We start from the raw sequence: 18,825 nt of genomic DNA, 5'->3' as shown, positions 1-18,825 counted from the left end.
AGCATTATAGTCCGATTGCCTGGTTCGTTGTGCTAACCGCCTCCCTCGACGGACCCAATCATGGGAAAAAGAGCGCTCAGGTTTATCCCGAACACCCCAGCACTAGTGGCATGGGGGCAGAAGCCGACGACTGGCCATCTCTCAGAAAGTAATATTTTAAATTCAAGCATTGCTTAGCGCATATGAACAAGTTTTCAGCGCACAGGATAACACGAGCGAGTTCATTCAAAAATTACATCCTTGGTACATTCATCCGCCACAAGGCGGGCACCAGCAAGAACATCCTTATAATAGTTCTCGGGCTTGCGATGCTCCTTCCCCGGCGGCGGCCCGTCCTTCACAAGCTTCTCACCGTCCAGCTTACCCCAATGCACCTTTGCACAGGCAAGGGCCCTACGGGCACCTTCGATGCAGACGAAGCGCTTGATGACCTCGAGCCTTGGACAAGCCTCCACCAGCCGCCGCACCAGTCCGAAGTAGCTCCCAGGCAGGGCCTCTCTAGGCCACAGCCAAACTATGAAGCCCTTCAGGGCCTGTTCGGCCGCCTTGTGGAGCTCGACCAGCTGCTTCAGCTGGTCGCTCAAGGGCACAGGGTGTCCGGCCTCAGCGTACTGAGACCAGCACACCTTCTCCATCGAGCTGCCTTCCTCGGCTCGGTAGAATGCGGCGGCATCGGATACGCTGCGGGAAGATCTGCGAATGCCCCTGGAGAGCTCCGGATTCGGGTAAGTAACAAGTAGTTTACTTTTATATGTCTGCTTTGCATATAGAATGCCTTACCCGCCGCTATCTTTTTCACCGCATCCAATTCCTGAAGGGCCCTCTATGGCTTCGGCCTTGGCAGATTTGGCAGTTTTAAGGGCCGCGGCAAGCTCGGACGCTTGCGTCTTCGAGTCGAGCTCCAAACTCTCATGTTTTTTCATAAGAACCTGAAGCTCTTGCCGCACCTCGCCGACCTGCGCCTCAAATTTCTCCCGCTCGGCGCGCTCCGTGGCCGCTTTCTTCTCGGCCTCGGACAACGCCTGCTTGAGGGTCACCACCTCAGTTGTGGCCCCTACAATAAGCAGTATACTCCTGTCATTTTTTGCAATTACGCCTCCCTATAGGCATTTTTTCTATAAGGTATCTCTTACCTTCTTTCTCCTCGAGCTGCCGTTTGGCAAGGCCGAGCTCTTGCTCGGTCCGCTCGAGGCCCTGCTTCAGGGCACCCACCTCCGCAGTCAGTGCGGCGGTGGCCAGCAGCGAAGCCTGCATACGTATATTGACTCCTTTTTAGTTAGACTCCTGCGATATTTAATAGATCCTCTATTCGGCTTTTCTTTCCGAACGCCAAACAGAGCATCAGGGGCTACTGTCTATACGGTAATATTTTTACATATTTTTACTTACCTCGAAGCCTGTTAGAAGGCTAGCACAAGCTTCAGTCAGTCCGCTTTTGGCGGATCGAACCTTCTGGATCACCGTACTCATGACGGCACGGTGCTCCTCGTCGATGGAGGCGCCCTTAAGCTCCTCCAGCAGATTGTCCGGCGCCTCCGGCTGGACGGAGGACGCCGGCTCAGTAGGCTTGCTCCTCTTGGCAGGAGTTAGCCTACCGTGGTCCGGAACCGTTGATGATTCCGGCGCAGTGTCCGGCTTAAAGCCGGACTTGGAGCCCAGGGGGGTCTTGTCCCCTTCACTCCTGGAGTCCGGGAGGTCGCCTCGCGGCTCCTCCTGGACCACCTCCTCTCGCCCCGGAGCTTGTCGTGACGCCACTTCGGCGTCATCCGCAGCACAGGGGGAAGCAGTAGGCGGAACTGAATTCACGTCAGATGAATCCAGGGAGCCGCTCGACGACTCGTCGAGCCCGTCCTTGGGCGGACTGCATGATTATATCCGACATTAGGGAAAGCTGTGCAACAAAAGGAATATCACGAGTTACTCTGGTATCCGAACACTTACGATCTCGCCGGACGCTTGGCCCTGTCCGGCCACTCCTCTTCGTCCTCGTCGGCGTCGGGGACGTAGTCCGGCCGAGGGGTTTTCCTCTTCTTGGACCCCTCTGCCTCCCCTACTGGGGCGGCCTTCCTCTTCTCTTCTCCCCCCGCTGGAGGGGGAGAGGTTTCTTCTTCCTCCTCCTCGTCTTCACGGGAGGAGTGCGTCTCGGACTCATCGGACGACGAGTCCGACACCACCATATGTCGGGAACTCTTTCGAGTCCCCGTGGCCTTCTTCTTCTTGGCCTTCTTCTCCGGCACCACATAAGGTGCCGGAACCAGCAGCTTCTCTAGGAGAGCAGGGGCCGGGTCTTCGGGCAAGGGAGCCGGGCAGTTAATCTGTCCGGACTTCTCCCGCCAAGCCTGTCAAAGGTAAGGGAGTTTTAGATCCCGCATAGAGTCAAACTATGAAAAAAGTTTAAACATCCTGTAAAAGGTGTAGATGTCATACCTCGCTAGCGTGACGCTGCGAGCTGAATCCGCGGTCTTCGGAGGCGGATGTGGGAGCCTTGGCGCCTTTGGTTAGCCCCCTCCAGACATCTTCGTACGTCGTGTCGAAGAGCCTGCTCAGAGTTCGGTGCTGCGCCGGGTTGAACTCCCACAAATTGAAGTCCCGTTCTTGACACGGAAGGATCCGGCAGACGAGCATGACCTGGATTACGTTGACAAGCTTGAGCTGCTTGTTCACCAGGGACTGGATGCATTTTTGCAGTCCGGTCAACTCTTCTTCGTCGCCCCATGACAAGCTCGTCTCCTTCCAGGACGTGAGCCGCGTAGGGGGTCCGGATCGGAATTCAGGGGCTGCGATCCACTTCGGATCGCGTGGCTCGGTGATGTAAAACCACCCTGACTGCCACCCCTTCAAGGTCTCCACAAAGGAGCCCTCGAGCCATAGGACGTTGGCAATTTTGCCCGCCATGGCACCTCCGCACTCCGCCTGGCTGCCACGCACCACCTTGGGCTTGACGTTGAAGGTCTTGAGCCAGAGGCCGAAATGAGGGCGGACGCGGAAAAAAGCCTCTCACACGACGATAAACGCCGAGATGTTGAGGATGAAGTTCGGAGCCAGATCGTGGAAATCCAGGCCGTAGTAGAACATGAGTCCCTGGACAAATGGGTGGAGTGAAAAACCCAGTCCGCGAAGGAAATGGGGGAGAAATACTACCCTCTCATGGGGCCTTGGGGTGGGGAGAAGCTGCCCCTCTTCGGGAAGCTGGTGCGCGATGTCTTTGGACAAGTATCCGGCCTTCCTTAACCTTTTGACATGGCCCTCCGTGACGGAGGAGACCATCCACTTGCCTCCCGCTCCGGACATTGTTGGAGAGGGTTGAGGTAGGAAGCGCGGACTTGGGCGCTAGAGCTCGGGTGCGCAGAAGATGGATAGGTAAAGGAGGAAGAAGGCGTAGGTAAAAAGGTGGATCCTTATCCCCTTATATGGGCGGATGCGACTATGCGTCCCCACCAGCCTAGTAAAACTCGCTTGCCTCCCAAGCGCCATGATAAGTGGCGCGGTTGGGTTACCCACGTCCGTATTAACGAGAATCCCGTAAACAAAGGGGACACGATCTCTGCTTTGACAAGACGTGCCAAGGAAACCGCCTCGCAAAACACGCTGAGGTGGAGAAGTGAAAACGATTCGAATAAGGGCTTGGCTGTAGTGTGATGACGCACTGCGGAATACGTTAGCAGATTTGATTTGTGTTAATATTATTCTCTCTATGGCAATATGTGGAAGCTTATTTTGCAGAGCCGGACACTACTCTTGGTGTTTACAATCTTCTATGAAGGACTTGGAGGAGGAACCCGCCTTGCAATGCCGAAGACAATTTGCGCGCCGGACTCGTCGTCATTGAAGTCTGATTCAGGGGCTACTGAGGGAGTCCTGGATTAGGGGGTGTTCGGGTAGCCGGACTATACCTTCAGGCGGACTCCTGGACTATGAAGATACAAGATTGAAGACTTCGTCCCGTGTCCGGATGAGACTTTCCTTGACGTGGAAGGCAAGCTTGGCGATGCGGATATTCAAGATCTCCTACCATTGTAACCGACTCTGTGTAACCCTAACCCTATCCGGTGTCTATATAAACCGGAGGGTTGTAGTCCGTAGGCAATCAACTCCATACACAACAATCATACCATAGGCTAGCTTCTAGGGTTTAGCCTCCTTGATCTCGTGGTAGATCTACTCTTGTACTACCCATATCATCAATATTAATCAAGCAGGACGTAGGGTTTTACCTCCATCAAGAGGGCCCGAACCTGGGTAAAACATCGTGTTCCCTGCCTCCTGTTACCATCCGGTCTAGACGCACAGTTCGGGACCCCCTACCCGAGATCCGCCGGTTTTGACACCGACAGCCGCCAACGTCAACGGCTCCGCCCTACAACTTCCTCCGACGGCGGCAAGAGGATTGGAGTTTCTTTTGGTGGCGGCGCTAGGTTACATGGTCCGCCCGAGTGGGCCACAAGGAAGCGACATGATAGCCTCATCTCTATTTCTAATGGAGCAGTTGGTAGTCTTCGCCGGTCAATTTTCGTCCCACCTTCGCTGGTTTATTTTTGTCCTGTAATTTCGTAGGTTAACCAGGGACAACTCCCACCTCCCGGGTTTTTTCCGTCCCAACTCCCACCCCAACCCACGTACGCACCCAAAAAACCGGCCCTCATCCACCTCTCGACCCACACCAAATAGGGTTTCTGTCCGCCACCGCCGCTCGCATCGTCGCCTTCTCCTCAGCTCTTAAGCTCCCACCCCTCTCGCTCGCCAGTCGCCTGTGCCCCGAGCCCCCACTAGCTCGACCTTGGAGGAGGCTGCGGTCGCCGGATCCAGCCATGGCCATCACCAACGCCCTCCTCTCCATCGCCGCAGGCCCATGTTGGATTCAGCCGGCGTGCCGGCCGAGCGCGCAACCCTAACCTCAATTAGGAGCCCGAGGGAGGGGGAGCGGGACTGGAGCTCGATTCAGCCGCCGTGCCTTGGATTCAGCCGCCGTGCTATACCCGGGGGAGGGGGGAGCGGGACTGGAGCTTGATTTGGACAGGGGGCGGTTTGTGGCTCCCGTGCGCGTTGAAGATCCGGCGGCGGCCGCGTCCTGCATCAACGGCGCGACGAGGAATCATAGGACAGATGGGAGAGATGAGGAGATGGGAGGAGGAAGGAAGGAACGGGGAGGGACTCACCGACGCGGTGGCGCTCGCCGGAGGCTGGCTGGCGGCGGGGTCACACGAAAACGGCGGCACGCGTGTGGCACCCTCCCCGGCGGCGCGAGCAGGAAGGAGGAGGTGCACAGGAGGCGTAGGTGCTACGGTGAGATGGGCTTCAGATGTGCAGCCGGCCCTAGCGCTGCAACTTCTGCATCAGAGAAGGTTTGTGATGCAAATGCCTACTCCTTTACTCTTTTTTTATTAGTTTCAACTGATCGTATTGGTTGGATTAGCACATATTATCTGTGATTCCAATGCCTTCTCCTTTCCTCTGCTATAGAATTTCCTCTCTTGTCGATAAACTTTAGTTTCCAGTAAAAACCCCGTGCGTTTGCTTTTTTCCTGGGTGAAAGCACTGGAGGTTTTGTTCATGCATGAACCTTTATTTATTTTTCCTCTTATATTTTTTCTATCTTGGATGTCTCAAGTAAATACAATTTGAAGCTTCAGTGCATGATAGGAATGTAGTTATGATATACTCCCTCCAACCCAAAATAAGTTATTTTGGGTCGGATGGAGTGTATCTTAACTGAATATTGTATCTCATCAACTGAAAAATGTAGCAATCAGTCACACATCGAATATTCAATTTACATCTTTCTGGTACAAAGACATCAATTATCTTCTATTTGCATCCATGTGCGTAGACAGTCTCATGAAGATGGCCATGTTACTTTTAGGTGGAAGATAATCTGTTCAATCTTTTCAAAGGTACATTGGTGAAATGCAGCAACCAGATAAAAGAAATGCATTACTCCATCACCACACTGATGCTCCATCTCCCTCTGATGGCAAGTGCGACCCTGATGAAGCTGCTCCCCTACATCAAGGACTACCCCAACAGTGCGGCCTTGATGGCACAACTCCCATACACCAAGGACTAGCCCCATGGTGCGGCCACGACATCACTGCTCCCCTACACCGCCGACTACAACCTGAGATCTTAGAACAGGTGCAGAACTTACACAAATTCCATCTCCCTCATTTTTGATCAATTACATCTATATTCTTGCTTGCAAGGTCATGTGGATTGTTTTTATTATTATGGCCAGTCGTGAGATCGATTGTTTTGGATGCAGGTTTGCAGGTTCATTGGAACAAATGTTCAAAAGGAAGATGCACAGTAAGAATTACAGTAAGAAGTTCAACTACGAGCCCAGACATGAGGTATTTTAACCGCCAACAGAGGGTGTGTTGTGCTAAAAATTAGTAATCTTCGCTCCAAATTCTTAGGTCACTGGCCCAGGTTAGTGCCCATTGTCATTGTGCATCTCTGTTAACTATTTTAGAACTAGCACAAATCTGAGTAGGGCTGGAACAAAATGAACACCCAGGGTTCGAGTACCTCTACTATGATATAATTATCTTCCAAACAGGTGTCATTTCCTTATCAAGATGGTTCTCGTGATTTAGGAAAACTAACAACACCTCAATGGTCTTCGCACTAGATTAGCTGTAGGATCCATTTTCTGGAGCATTTTGATTTTGGTGGACTATTTAGATACTTCCATACATACACTTTACTGAAGGTTATTTTGACGGAACGTTAGCTTGGAAGCTTTTCCATACTTTTTGTAACTATCCTTCAGCAAAACTAGATGCAGTTTGTGTTGTGATGAAATTAAGATTGCTCACAATATTTTGCAGGATAAAATTAATTACAATGTAAGTTCTTTGGTGTGTGATCCATTACAATACAGGAAGTTTGTGGTTTATGCCATAAAATTTCAGTTAATATTTGGTACATGAAGTGATCTAAGTCTGCCACACTGTTTGCATTTGTAGCTTGCTTTGTTTAATAAATAGATTGATCTTATTTTCTATAAACTTTTTTATTTAACCTACTAACTTCAAATACATTATATTTGATCCTTCAAGGGGCAAAATAGTTCAGCTCTTTGTTTTACAAGTTTCAGGATTGAAGGGGGAGATGCTACAACAGTACAACTACAAGTTCCCTTGCTTCTTTGTAAGGGAACCAATCAACTAACTTAATGAGATTGATGCACGAGAGCTTCTAGATGTTCTTCTCGATCTTGAATATTCATTTTCTCCAACTATGCAAGATTTGCTTGTGTATAAGTTTGATAAGGCCAGGGGCAAGAACAAAGTGGTTGATTCATTGAGTAAGTTCATCCCTCAGTTAGTTTAACTTGGCTGCTTGTGTCCCATAAGGTTGTACAACCTTTTGCAGCATCTAATCTACTAACACATGGTTAGATTGAATTTGTGTAGTTTCTCATTGTATTCATGCTTTGTAGTCACCGTCTCAAATTTATTTAATTGCTTCAGTTAATTCCATTGGTTAATATGTACTCTTTACTTTATTTGGTTACAAATATAAACCTGCATTACTCATGCCCTTGATATATAATATCATTCGTTCAGGGTGGTTGAATCCACTATAGATTCAGATTACATGTGGTAGTGCTGAACATTGTTGTGGCGTTCATCGAATGTGGTAGTGCGTATAAGGTTGTAGCCTCGGGTTAAACTAAAAATATATCTGCAATTTGCTTTTACAGTGTCTAAGAGTTAATGATGTCTAGAATTGCTGCAAATTAATTAATTATTATGGTACCATGTAGTGGTACACTGATTATCTGCCGTTAAGTAATTAATTGAACATTATTTTTGTGTTCATCGATTGTGGCAGTGCATAGGCTGTTATATCTTCAGTTTAAACGAAAAACCATCTAAAATTTGGATTTACATTGTCTAACTGTGAATGGTGGCTAGCTTCGGTTGAAGCTGAAATACCAAAGATCACACTAGAGTGAAAAAACACCCCCGCGTCGCCCTCCTCTGGCGACTCGAGGGGCGACTCCACCTGCGCGCCGCCGGGACTTCCCCTCTCCCCGCTCGTCTCGCGTCCCGGTGCTGCAGGATCGAGCTCGTCCCGCGCCCGACGCGGCTAGACGGAGCTCGTCTCGCGCACGGTGCAGCAGGAGTGACCTTTGGATCGAGCGGTTGCGGCGATCCGGTGTCGTTCCTTTGGGGTGCGACGTGTCTCGGGTGAGGTGGTGTCGAGGTCTTGGATGCTAGGGTGGCGGCCCTGGTGGTGGTAGCGCGGTGCTTGTGGGCAGAGCCCGTGCCTTGGTGCTGCCCGGTCACCATGGCCGTGTGGGCGGCGTGGTGTCCGGGGTGTGGCGTTCGGTGGCGATGAGTGTTGGCCGAGGTGAAAACCTGTTCTATCTTCGAACGGACCGGCGGCGGCGAAGATCGTTCCCTTCTTGAAGGCGTCGTCGCGGCTCTCATTGCTTGTCATGCGGTTCCGGGGGAAACTCTGATCTTTGGATCGGGCGGTGGCGGTGATCCGGTGTCGTTCCCTTCCTGAAGGCGCCGCCTTGGAGCACATGGTTCGTCATATGTAGCTTCATCTCTGTGTGGGTAGTGCTAGGGGTGGTGTTGCTGCGCTCAGCACCTATGTATCCTGCCCTGGGTGTGCGTGTGTTGCGGTGGCGGGCGTGTGTTTGTACTAGGTGCTTGTTGATTGATGCTTTATATATAAAGCGGGCCGAAAGCCTTTTTCGGTAAGATCACACTAAAATCCTTTTTTTTAAAGCTCTCATGGCTGAGTTGAATTTCTTCTTGGTCGGTTTAGTAGACGGAAAGTTAGCCTCGTCTCCAAATTCTGAAATACGGAGTATAATTTTTGTTTACTAAAAAGATTAATTGACTTTTAACAGCTGGGGTGATGTGATCTGTTTTTCAACCATGTTAACGTATACTTTTGGAATGGAAAATGAATCTATATCTATTTGTTTAAACAGAGAGAGGACCTGTTTTTCAACCGCATTAATGTATACTTTCGGAACAAAAATGACATTATATCTATTTTTAAGCTTTTCCAAAATTGGAAGCTGGAAGATGTATACTTTTGGCTGCACGGTGATTTTTTTCTGCCTATCCGTCCATTCTACTGAACCTGATCATCTCTGATTAGTGTTGTTCCTACTTCTTTCAGGGTAAACCATTAAGTGGCAATGATACATGTGTGTCCATACGACATAGTGATTAGCAGCATGAGGTGCTGAGCACATCGCGTGTGTGTCTGTATGTGTGCGCTGATATGTGGTTCATGAAGAACAAACTGATTAAGCATGCTCCAAAGCTACGAGCGACTGAACTAGGTATCTTTTCTATTTTCATGGTGAAGCCTGGTTTTAACTGCTAAAGAATAGCAGGAGATGGAATCATTGAAATATAATCAATTCTTAAGTAAATGAACTGAGACTTGATGGTTGTGTGTTATTGGTACAATATGTATTTTGGGCCTGAATTGTGAAGCAAATCGAGAATTCCTGGTTACTTATTATTAGTATAGTATACCTTTTTTGGGCCTGAATTCTGAACCTTGCTGATTTTTTTGGTAGTGTGTTATCAGTGTAGTATGCATTTTTGGCCTGAATCCTTAACCTTATCTAGGTATTGATTTTCTGCAATCAGTGAAGCACTCATGGTCATGCGTATTTGTTAGTCTACATTACTTATAGATTTAGTTGTTTTGATATGTATCCATTCGTCGGTTAGTTAACTGAAATTTGTTGGCAGTGGTTCTTTATGTTCTTTAACTGTTATACAGAAGCAGCGGACTGAAACATTTAAAAACAATCAGCTCTTTATGAATTAACTAAAGACTTGATGGTTGCGTTATTATTATAGTATATACATTTTTGGGCTTGAATTACAAATCTGATTCAAATATCCTTGTTTTGTGTTATTATGATAGTAATGTTATCGAGCTTTGTTAATGTTTTTTTCCTTTCCTTCCTGAACTTCTGATACTCTCTGCACTGATGAAATGTTTTTGCATGTCAGTTAAGTACCAGGGCAACCACAGATGATGTTCCTTCCTTTCATTGAGTTGCCTTACTGTTATGTCGTCCAACTTTTTGTTAATATACACACTCGACAACTTACTGTTATAACGTCCAACTTTTTGTTAATATACACACTTGATTCTGGAACCCATGAACTCTTTGTCTCTCCGAGGACATGTTTCACATCTACTCCTGTTTGTAAAAAAACATTATAGTCTATTATGTGTTATATAGTCAAAAAATACATAATTGGTTCTCTTCTATGTGCTTTCCTTAATGAATACACTTGGTTCACAAAAGCCTTAGCATAATTTGTTGAACAAGTTTTGCCTAATTTTATTTCTTGCATCTCCTGTGGTAAGTTTTATTTCTTGGTACTTGTAAAATTGTTCAGATTACTTAGCTTCGTTCAACTGCTGTGTTGACTAAATCTACTGTGCCTATAAACATACGTGCTTGCCCGTGACCATGTCGGCTATGTTGTTATTCTTTCTTGAATTGGTAGGTTGAAACCAAGAGGGCATTGTAAACTTTGATGACACTTTGTGGGAAACCAATTACTTCATGGCCAGAGGTGATTTTGGAATGGAGATTTCAGTTGAGAAGATATCCCTTGCACAGAAAATGATGATCTACAAGTGCAACCTTGCTGGTGAGCCTGTTGTCACAGCGATTGTAGGCAACATCCATTCCAATTGTCCATTGGTTTAACTGCAGTTTTTTATGTACAATTTATAGGCCGGACTGATTTTTTTTACTTGCCCTGATGAAGCTGTAGACTATACACATAAGTTGCTGATTTTGCATGCTATACTTGTGTAAATGTTGTTCCACCTTCCCACTTTGTAATTTCATGGCCATTTCAGATGATCTAGACATTTAATGTATGGAATTTACATTGGCACTAAATAAGGAATATTGAAAGATAGTATGCCACAATATCTGTTATGAGTTAAAAAATAATAATTTTCTCACTTTAATATTTTAGTCATGACTTGTATTTTTATTTACTAACCTCTCTTCATAATTTTTTTTGAATTATATTTAGCTTTTCAGAAAGTTGTAAAGAACAGTTCTATTTTTTGTGGGTAGTCAATCAAATTATGGTTCTTGGTTGAAGCCCTCTTGATGACATCATGGAGAGATTAAGAACATCAGAAACATCTTGCGGTGTTCCTCCTCATCGTTGTTGTCACCACCGAATAATGACGACCAGCTCATTAGACCGCTACTAGAGCATTGGAGCCTTCTTGAGAAGGCAACACACCTGAGATCGGGAGAGAGTGCGCGAGAGAGAGGGGGAGAGAGCGAGGGAGCGAGGGAAGGGGGAATTGGGAGAGAGATCTTGCACACATTGGTAGCAAAAACATGTTCTGAAATATAAATGAGATTTGATGGTAAGTCATCATTGTGTTTGTTCCCTATCTGTCAGATACCATAACCTTAATGTCGGATGTGTTGTAGAATTATTTTTTTGATAAATATATTTTAAACCATTGATATTTTCGTATGATTTAAATTTGTCCATCCACGTATCACCTCAAGGAACATTTTTAGTTGATGGATGGAAGAAAGAAAAAAAGAAGTCGCCAATGCAGCCCGTTGCAACGCACGGGCATTCTACTAGTTTAAAATTATTGTCCTGGCCTCTACACCAACTAGGGAGGGGCCTCCTATTGCGCGCCTTCAGCGCCGCACAACCTAACTGGCGCTCGCAGCACCTCTGGATGGGCTGGCCCACGACAGCGCAAAGCCAAAAAACACAACAAAATATATGTCCATAAACCGGAATTCGAACTCGCGCCATCGCACTTCTTTATAGCGATGCTAACCACTAGACCAACTAATTGCTAGTCGCTATTTACAGCGCGGGTTGTTTAAGAATAGAAACGTAGACGTGGCATTACACTTTAATGCTTAGATTTTTCAATTATTTGAAAACATGTTCATAGATTTCAAATGAAGTTCACAAACATGCAAAAAAAGTTCGCGTATTCACAAAAATGTTCACCAAATCGAAAAGGTTCACGAATTCAAAAGAAGTTCATTTAAAAAAATAATATATTTTGAAAAAATCGCAAACTCAAAAAGATATATGAATTTGAAAAAAACTCAAAACGGGAAAAAGTTTGTGAGTTTGAAAAAAAGTTCATCAGTTTTGATAAAAAGTTCATCGAATATGAAACAAGTCCACCAAATTTAAAAAAAGTTCATCGAATTGGGAAAAAGTTTATCAATTTGAAAAAAGTTCATCCAATTTGGAAAAAGTTTATCAATTTGAAAAAAGTTCATCCAATTTGGAAAAGGTTCATCCAAATTGGCAAAAGTTCACCAAGCTTGAATTTTTTTTAATCAAATTAGAAAAAAGATCATCAAAAAATGAAAAAAGTTCATCGATTTGAAGAAAAAAGTTCATCGACTTTTACAGAAGTTCATTGAATAGGAAAAAGGTTCATCAAATTTAAAAAAAATCATGGAAATTTGAAAAATAATTCATCAACTTTTAGAGAAAAGCTCATCAATTTGGCAGAAAATGTTCATCAAACCAGGAAAAGAAAAGGAGAAACGGAAAAAGGAAAGGAAAAGTAGAAGTAATAAAATAATGAGAATGTTGAAAAATATCAGACAAGCTTGAGCGGCCCGTTGGTTAGCGCATTGCGCCTTGATACAGGAGGTCAGTGGTTGGACCCACCCTGAAGAAAAAAAAACATACAGACTGAAACAGAAAAATGGGCCAGCCCACCTAACGCGGCTGCAGGCACCGTTTAGGGAAATTGCCCTTTGTCTCAAAAAAAAAGGAAGATTGCCCTTAACCGGCGCTGAGGGTTTGTTAACTAGGCATGCACATAACATTTGATCCCCTAAAAAAACATAACCTTTCATTATTACGATTTTTTATCTTGAAGTGTAGTCCCATCACACATCAAGTATGGTGCTCAAAGATTATTTAATTTCTTTTTCTGTGAGAGCGCTGAAATTTTTTGCGCTATACAGGCGTTAACATAGCATAGCAAAAGCTAAGAATTTACAGTTTCAAAGGTCTGCCACGACATCATAAATTCATAATGTTCCTTACGTATGCTAAGCTTTCACTGTTTCAATTCCACCACACCAAAATTATCCATTCCTGCGTGTAAAGGGGGCCGAAGGTAAAAAGGAAACAGAGCTGCAGTGCCATTTCCCCCATCCTTATGATTTACAGAGAAGACAGAGCTGTCCTTATAACTAACTAACCCAAACACCCAATGTACACTTCGTTACTAACCCTACCCAACCTTCCAGATGTACACTCCGATTCAACCTTGTACATTTCACGACTATAGACCTAAGAAACGTGAAACGCGGTCGGCAAGATTGGCGATGACGAACCCAGAAAATACCTGCAAGAGCAGCACAGGTAAACAGAGTAAAACAGATGGCAAATGCAAGTAAGAGTGATCTTGAGCAGGCAAAGAGGTTCAGAGAACTGAACATGGGGATACCAATAGGCAATAGCTATTTCAACTTTCGAAATAATAACAGTAGTTTTCGTCAGTATTTGTGCATCAGAAGTGGTTAGAATTATAGCTTTTCAACAAAACCTAAAATAAACAGTTCTGAGATGCAGGGCAAAAGAGTTAGATACCTGGACAGAGCCAAAAATGTAGACTGCTGAATAATGTCGGCCGTGGATGACCATGTCAGCAACCATCGCTAGTGGAATTGTGAGCGACATGCCTAACGTGGCCACCAAGGGATTAGTCCAAACCACGGAAAGAGCCCTGCGCAGAAGTTACGTTGTCAAAACACCGCAGTTATGCAATATTGTAAAAAAAAAAACATTAGCCTTCTCTTAATGCGTACCAAAAGTAGTCTGATAGCACACTCCCAATAAGGCCGTTTGCCAGCACCACTTCATCCACTTTAGCTGAGTGGGGCATTGTAAACTTTGGCTCAATGCCAAGTGCAGTTAATGGCCACACTGAAAAGATACAAACACTTCAGCATATTGGTATATTTAGACCAGGAAGAACAAACTATAAATACATGCAAAGTACATATGGACCTCGACACAAAACTATTCCTGACGATTCGACCAAAATACCAAATAAAATACTTGCATGCACAACATACAGAACATTTTGGGTCATGAATGAGTGAATACAGCCAGTCCCTGTAGCTTCCGATGAGACTCACATCCAATGCCATAAGGCTTGTATGTCAGCAGTTTATGTTTAGTACATGCTATTTATATCAATGAATATTTGAATACTGAGCACTATTAGAACAATAAAATGTGCAAAAATGAAAAATCTTACCAAGCCACCAGAGAAGACAAAGACTGAAAAGTCCGAGAAAACCAAACAGTTTTTGGACATCAACCTTTTCTGATCCTTCTCCTCCAGCAAACTTTTTGAGAAGCACTGGAATGATGTGAAACAATCAGGATCAGGCAACAACCAACCAGTGAATGGACTACAAACTGAACAGAAGAGTGCAATAACCAACCTGTGAATAGACCATATGACATAGCTGACATAAGACCAAACATGTCTCCTAGAAGAGTCCTCTGTGTGGCCCTGTGGTTGTAAAGCTCAAGAATTAGACAATTGGCAAAGTGATGAGTTCATCCCCAAAAACAGCCTCATTAATTACCCCATGAAACAGGAATGTCAAATGCTTTTAGTTTCTCCTTTTTAAGAAAAATAATTTGATTGCAGCTAACCATCTTTACTAAAAAGAAAGCAAGTGCACAGCTGAGAAGCTAATTATGGACAATATACAGCCCACTTGGTAGTTGGTACCAATGCACAGGTGAGAAGCTAAATTAGGTATGGACAGTATACAGCCACTTGGCAGTTGGTACCAATGCACAGCTGAGAAGCTTAATTGCCAGGGTAAACCCACTCACCCTGAATTGCTTACTTCTGATTCATCTGTTGCCCAAGTCTGGCCCATAGTTGTCATTGCCACACCAGCCATGCTAACAAAAACAGCAATAACTTTGGCAGCATTTATGGAATCTTGGCCCAGTAGCACACCAATGAAAAGGGTGAAGAGTCCCGAAGTTGAAGATAGTACAGTAGTGCTTGCCACACTGGTTCTTGCAAGTGCCGCATTTGACAAATACTGCATCCAAAGCATAAGAGAAGATGAGTAACTGTATCGATCAAAATACTGTCTGTATGACTGAAACCAAACTATTTCATGAATCATAAGTAACAGGCAAGATAACTGGAAAATTTACCTCTGTGACAAACCATATGGGACAAAGATACAACCCATAAATTGCAATCTCCTTGGTGGAAAGCTGTTGCTCCTTCAAAACCCCACCCTCACATTCACCAATTCCACAGATGAGTGGTTTCGTCTCTTCTAGTACAGGAATGTCCACATCAGTAATTTTTATCACCACGGTTTTCTGTGGTTCCATTTCCAGCATCTTCTGAAATTCACCATTCTTCAGAGGAGCGCTACCGCCAAATGAAGATTTGCTCGCGATTTTTGAGGCCTTGCTGCTTCCAGAATTCCTTCTCAGCAATCTGTATATAAAATCCTTCAGAAATGCCAACGGGATGTAGATCACCATAAGGGAGGCCCCCAAGTAAGTAATTGCGAATGGTTGCTTGTAGTTAGCGAAAATCCCCTGCACACAGAGGTTCAGTTCAGATGCTCAAGTTAAAATTTGCTTCATTGATAACAACAAATTTATCAAAAGGAACAAAACAAACATTCATGTAAGGGTGAAACGCATATGCTCTCCTGATGAACTAGTAGAGTGTGTCCATGTAGTGCTCTTCAGTAAAATGTAAGTACTGATTGCCAAAACTGAAGTAAGGTTCCTTGCAATGATGCATTAGGTGAGTAAGAATATCACAACCACCTACAATCATCCGGATATTGGTGATGTGAAGTGTCAGCAACCAACTCAAGCAAACTAGCATTTGCAAGGCAAAGACTGAAATGCTGACAGATGCACACATCCATGGAGCATTCACAGCAATTTTTCCATTTGTACAGACATCTACCCACACACGCAACGACTTTGTACAGCAAATTTCTCCAGGACACCCGGTGGCAAAAGCTACCAAATCGAGGTCGGAAAATACTAGAAGAAAAACATATCGATGCGCAGGCTCGGTCGTATTCTACACGCTGCCATAACATCCCACCACCGTGAACAATTGTCTATTGCAGTAAAGACTTCTCAATGACACTAAACAATTCAGATGAAGAATAAATGCGATACAAAAGGCCTGCGGAAACTATCAAACAAGAGCAGCCAAGATCCAGAGGCCTCGAATAAACAACAATAATGATAAAGTACAGAAAAGGAGCAGCAAGCATGTGAGGAAGAGGAGATGGAAAAAGCTGGGCTTGGCAGGAGCATACCTGCGTGACCTCGGCGGAGGTGACCCATATGAGCACGACGGCGACGATGAGGACGAGCCCAGCCCGGTACTTGAGGTTGGGACCCATGCCGCCGCGGCTCGATCGGCCTCTCCTGCTGCGGTCTGCGGGGTGGAGGAGGCGAGCAATTTAACCGCGCGGCGCGTGGGGAGAGCGGGGGAGTGGAGTTCACCTGCCCGGCCACATGCTTGCGGTGGACTGGGTGGGTGAGCTCCGCGTTGGCGCCCCCGGCCTCATCGCCCGCCCCGCTTCGCTCCCCACGGAAAGAGAGTCGGCTTCCACGAGGCGGAGGAGGAGAACAGTTTTGGGGGCGGGGCGGGGGTGGTGGCGGGTGGGGTAAAGCCGGGGCGACCTACCACCGGAAGTTTCTACTCGATCCGAGGCAGACTAGGAGTCAAGCCCAAGCGACGGGGAGCGCACGCGGGCGCGGGTGGCGAGTTTTCTCGCGGGATCGGGCGCTGGGGCGGGGTATTTCAGGCGTTGCCGCGGGAGAGTCGGGGTGGCGGGCGGTGTCGGTCGGGACTCTGGTTCTCGGGGGTGCCGGATACGGACGGGGCGGGCGTTGCTGTCCGGGCGGACGCGGACGGGGCCGGTCTCGGCTCGGGCGATGCTCCTGGCGCGGTGGGATCGGGATCGGGTGGCGGCGTGCGTCGTGAGATTCGATTGGGACCCGGTGCGCGCGTGCGGTGCGAGGAGAGGGGAGGGGAGCAGTGTTCCGTGCCGGCCCGGCTCCGATCCAGGGGGGTGGAAGCTGTGTCACGCGTTGGGGATTGCGGTGGGGAATAGTGTGATGATGAGTGGCGTGCGTGTTGAAAAGCAAAAGCAAAAAAAAATTGTGGCGTGCGTGCTACCGGATGTCCTGGTCGCGGTGCTGGAAAAGGTACGGTGGGTTAGGCCGTTGGCAGTACGTTAGCGCTGCCGAATCAGGTTCGTTGGTCAACTAGCATTTGATCGATGGCTCGGTTCGGTTGGTTACGTGAGCAGCAGTATCTTAACAGTGTCAATGCGTTTCACTCAATGCAAGCTGGTGGAGCGAGTCAAGAAACACTTGATACCTGGAAGTGGATACGCAGGCGAAGTGTTTTATAAGGTCGGCCTTGGGTAGGCATGACAGCGTCAGGTTTACTGACTTGCGTGCGTGGGGTTTAGTGGAGCGAGTCAAGGAACTTGTCCTCCGTGCGAAGAACAATCCTTGCCAGCCTCTGCTCCGACGCCTCCCCTGCTTTCATATAGCTATATACTGAAAATCTGACCGCGTGGGCGAACATCGCCTACGAATCTACGATTGGGTGGACCAGGGTGAACCGATTATGCCGCCACGAGCGAGGACAACATGAGATTGCCAGTGTCGCATATTGTGATTTTTGTGGTGCCAGTGACCTTCCTTCCTTGTCAATGTTTGTCGTATGTGCGATGACGACCTTCGTTGTCTAGAGTCTTGTTGGCGATCAGCTCGTGGTATGGCTGGACTACCTGCTTATATGTGCACGCAGGGACGAATCCAGGGGGCGATGGGGGGGGCTAGAACCCCCCCCCCCCCCCCCCCGCGCGCCCACCACCACCACCAAATGATCTGATTTTTCCCACTAACAGCCCGACCTATGACTAATTTAGCCCTCCTAATCACGTAAAACCCAGCTAAACTCCAAGCCCATCTATACCTAGGCTCAAAAGCTCACATAAACGAAGTCAGGCCGTGTTCTTTTCTTTGCCTCGCCGAGCTGCCACAGACATCTAGGGCGGTTTTGATCTAGCCCTATGAATCTATTGCCTTCGTTTCATAATACAAGTCATTTTAGCAAGCTAAAATAGCTCGCTAAAACGACCTATATTTTGGAACAGAGGAAGTAGCTTTCAATCTAAGACCAAAATTCTGGAGAGGTTGAGGCGATGCTTGCGTGGACGCGCTGCCGGCCGATCACACACCCAACATGAGCAGCAACTAGCAACGCAAAATGGTTAGATTGCTTCTGGTCTTTCGTACTGGGCTTATCTTTCAAAATTAGAACTACAGAACTAGAACTGCAGAAACTTCATACCTAAAATTTTGATTAGGGATTAGTGATAACTCGTGAAACAAGGTTTTGCATTGTTTATCCTCTTATGTAGTCGAAAGATTTGGTTCATTAACATTTGAATTGCTATTCACATTTGTTTTCCTTTCTTGGCAATAATTTATGACAAATTGAATTGTTCGTTACCAAACATTTGTTTTCTCCTTTTGGTGAAGATTAAGTTCATTAACCTAGACTATTTCCACGTGATTTTCTCTCTCCGCACAGTAGTGGCAAAATCTCGCCCCCTCCCCTCCCCCACCTATGTTAGAATCCTAGCTCTGTCCCTGTGTGCACGGTCTTCGTTTGTGTGGCATCTCAAAGCTGGTGGAGCAGGTCAAGCAACATTTGCATGGAGTACAGTGAGAGAACTATTTA

The 18,825-nt window shown here is 46.5% G+C and overlaps 2 protein-coding genes and 1 long non-coding RNA gene across 4 annotated transcripts; 2 read left to right on the top strand and 1 right to left on the bottom strand.

Moving 5' to 3' along the window:
- The first annotated feature begins 4,664 nt into the window (after positions 1-4,664).
- Positions 4,665-6,686, top strand: LOC125534328. 2 transcript variants are annotated; one of them, XM_048697580.1, is made up of 3 exons: positions 4,665-5,342; positions 5,892-6,132; positions 6,260-6,686. In XM_048697580.1, exons 1-3 carry the CDS (start codon positions 5,104-5,106, stop codon positions 6,305-6,307), a joined length of 528 nt encoding a protein of 175 aa, XP_048553537.1. In that variant the 5' UTR covers positions 4,665-5,103; the 3' UTR covers positions 6,308-6,686. The 2 variants fall into 2 exon arrangements, 1 of the variants encoding a protein (XP_048553537.1); XR_007294456.1 differs by having other exon boundaries at positions 4,679-5,342; positions 5,861-6,132; positions 6,260-6,678.
- A 2,479-nt stretch (positions 6,687-9,165) lies between these two features.
- LOC125534327 lies at positions 9,166-10,944 on the top strand. Its single transcript, XR_007294455.1, has 2 exons — positions 9,166-9,313; positions 10,509-10,944. It is a non-coding gene; the product is annotated as an uncharacterized LOC125534327 (long non-coding RNA).
- A 2,083-nt stretch (positions 10,945-13,027) lies between these two features.
- LOC125540095 (uncharacterized vacuolar membrane protein YML018C) lies at positions 13,028-16,917 on the bottom strand. The gene is made up of 8 exons (XM_048703682.1): positions 16,376-16,917; positions 15,231-15,629; positions 14,895-15,112; positions 14,492-14,562; positions 14,302-14,406; positions 13,847-13,964; positions 13,629-13,764; positions 13,028-13,383 (listed from the first exon to the last, which is right to left on the bottom strand). The coding sequence occupies exons 1-8, from the start codon at positions 16,460-16,462 to the stop codon at positions 13,321-13,323; spliced, it is 1,197 nt and encodes a 398-aa protein (XP_048559639.1). The 5' UTR covers positions 16,463-16,917; the 3' UTR covers positions 13,028-13,320.
- Positions 16,918-18,825: the final 1,908 nt, after the last annotated feature.

Source organism: Triticum urartu, chromosome 2, assembly GCF_003073215.2.
Source record: "Triticum urartu cultivar G1812 chromosome 2, Tu2.1, whole genome shotgun sequence".
Classification (NCBI taxonomy): Eukaryota; Viridiplantae; Streptophyta; class Magnoliopsida; order Poales; family Poaceae; genus Triticum; species Triticum urartu.
Note: the sequence above shows the minus strand (reverse complement) of the source record. Positions and strands in the feature narration are given on the sequence as shown.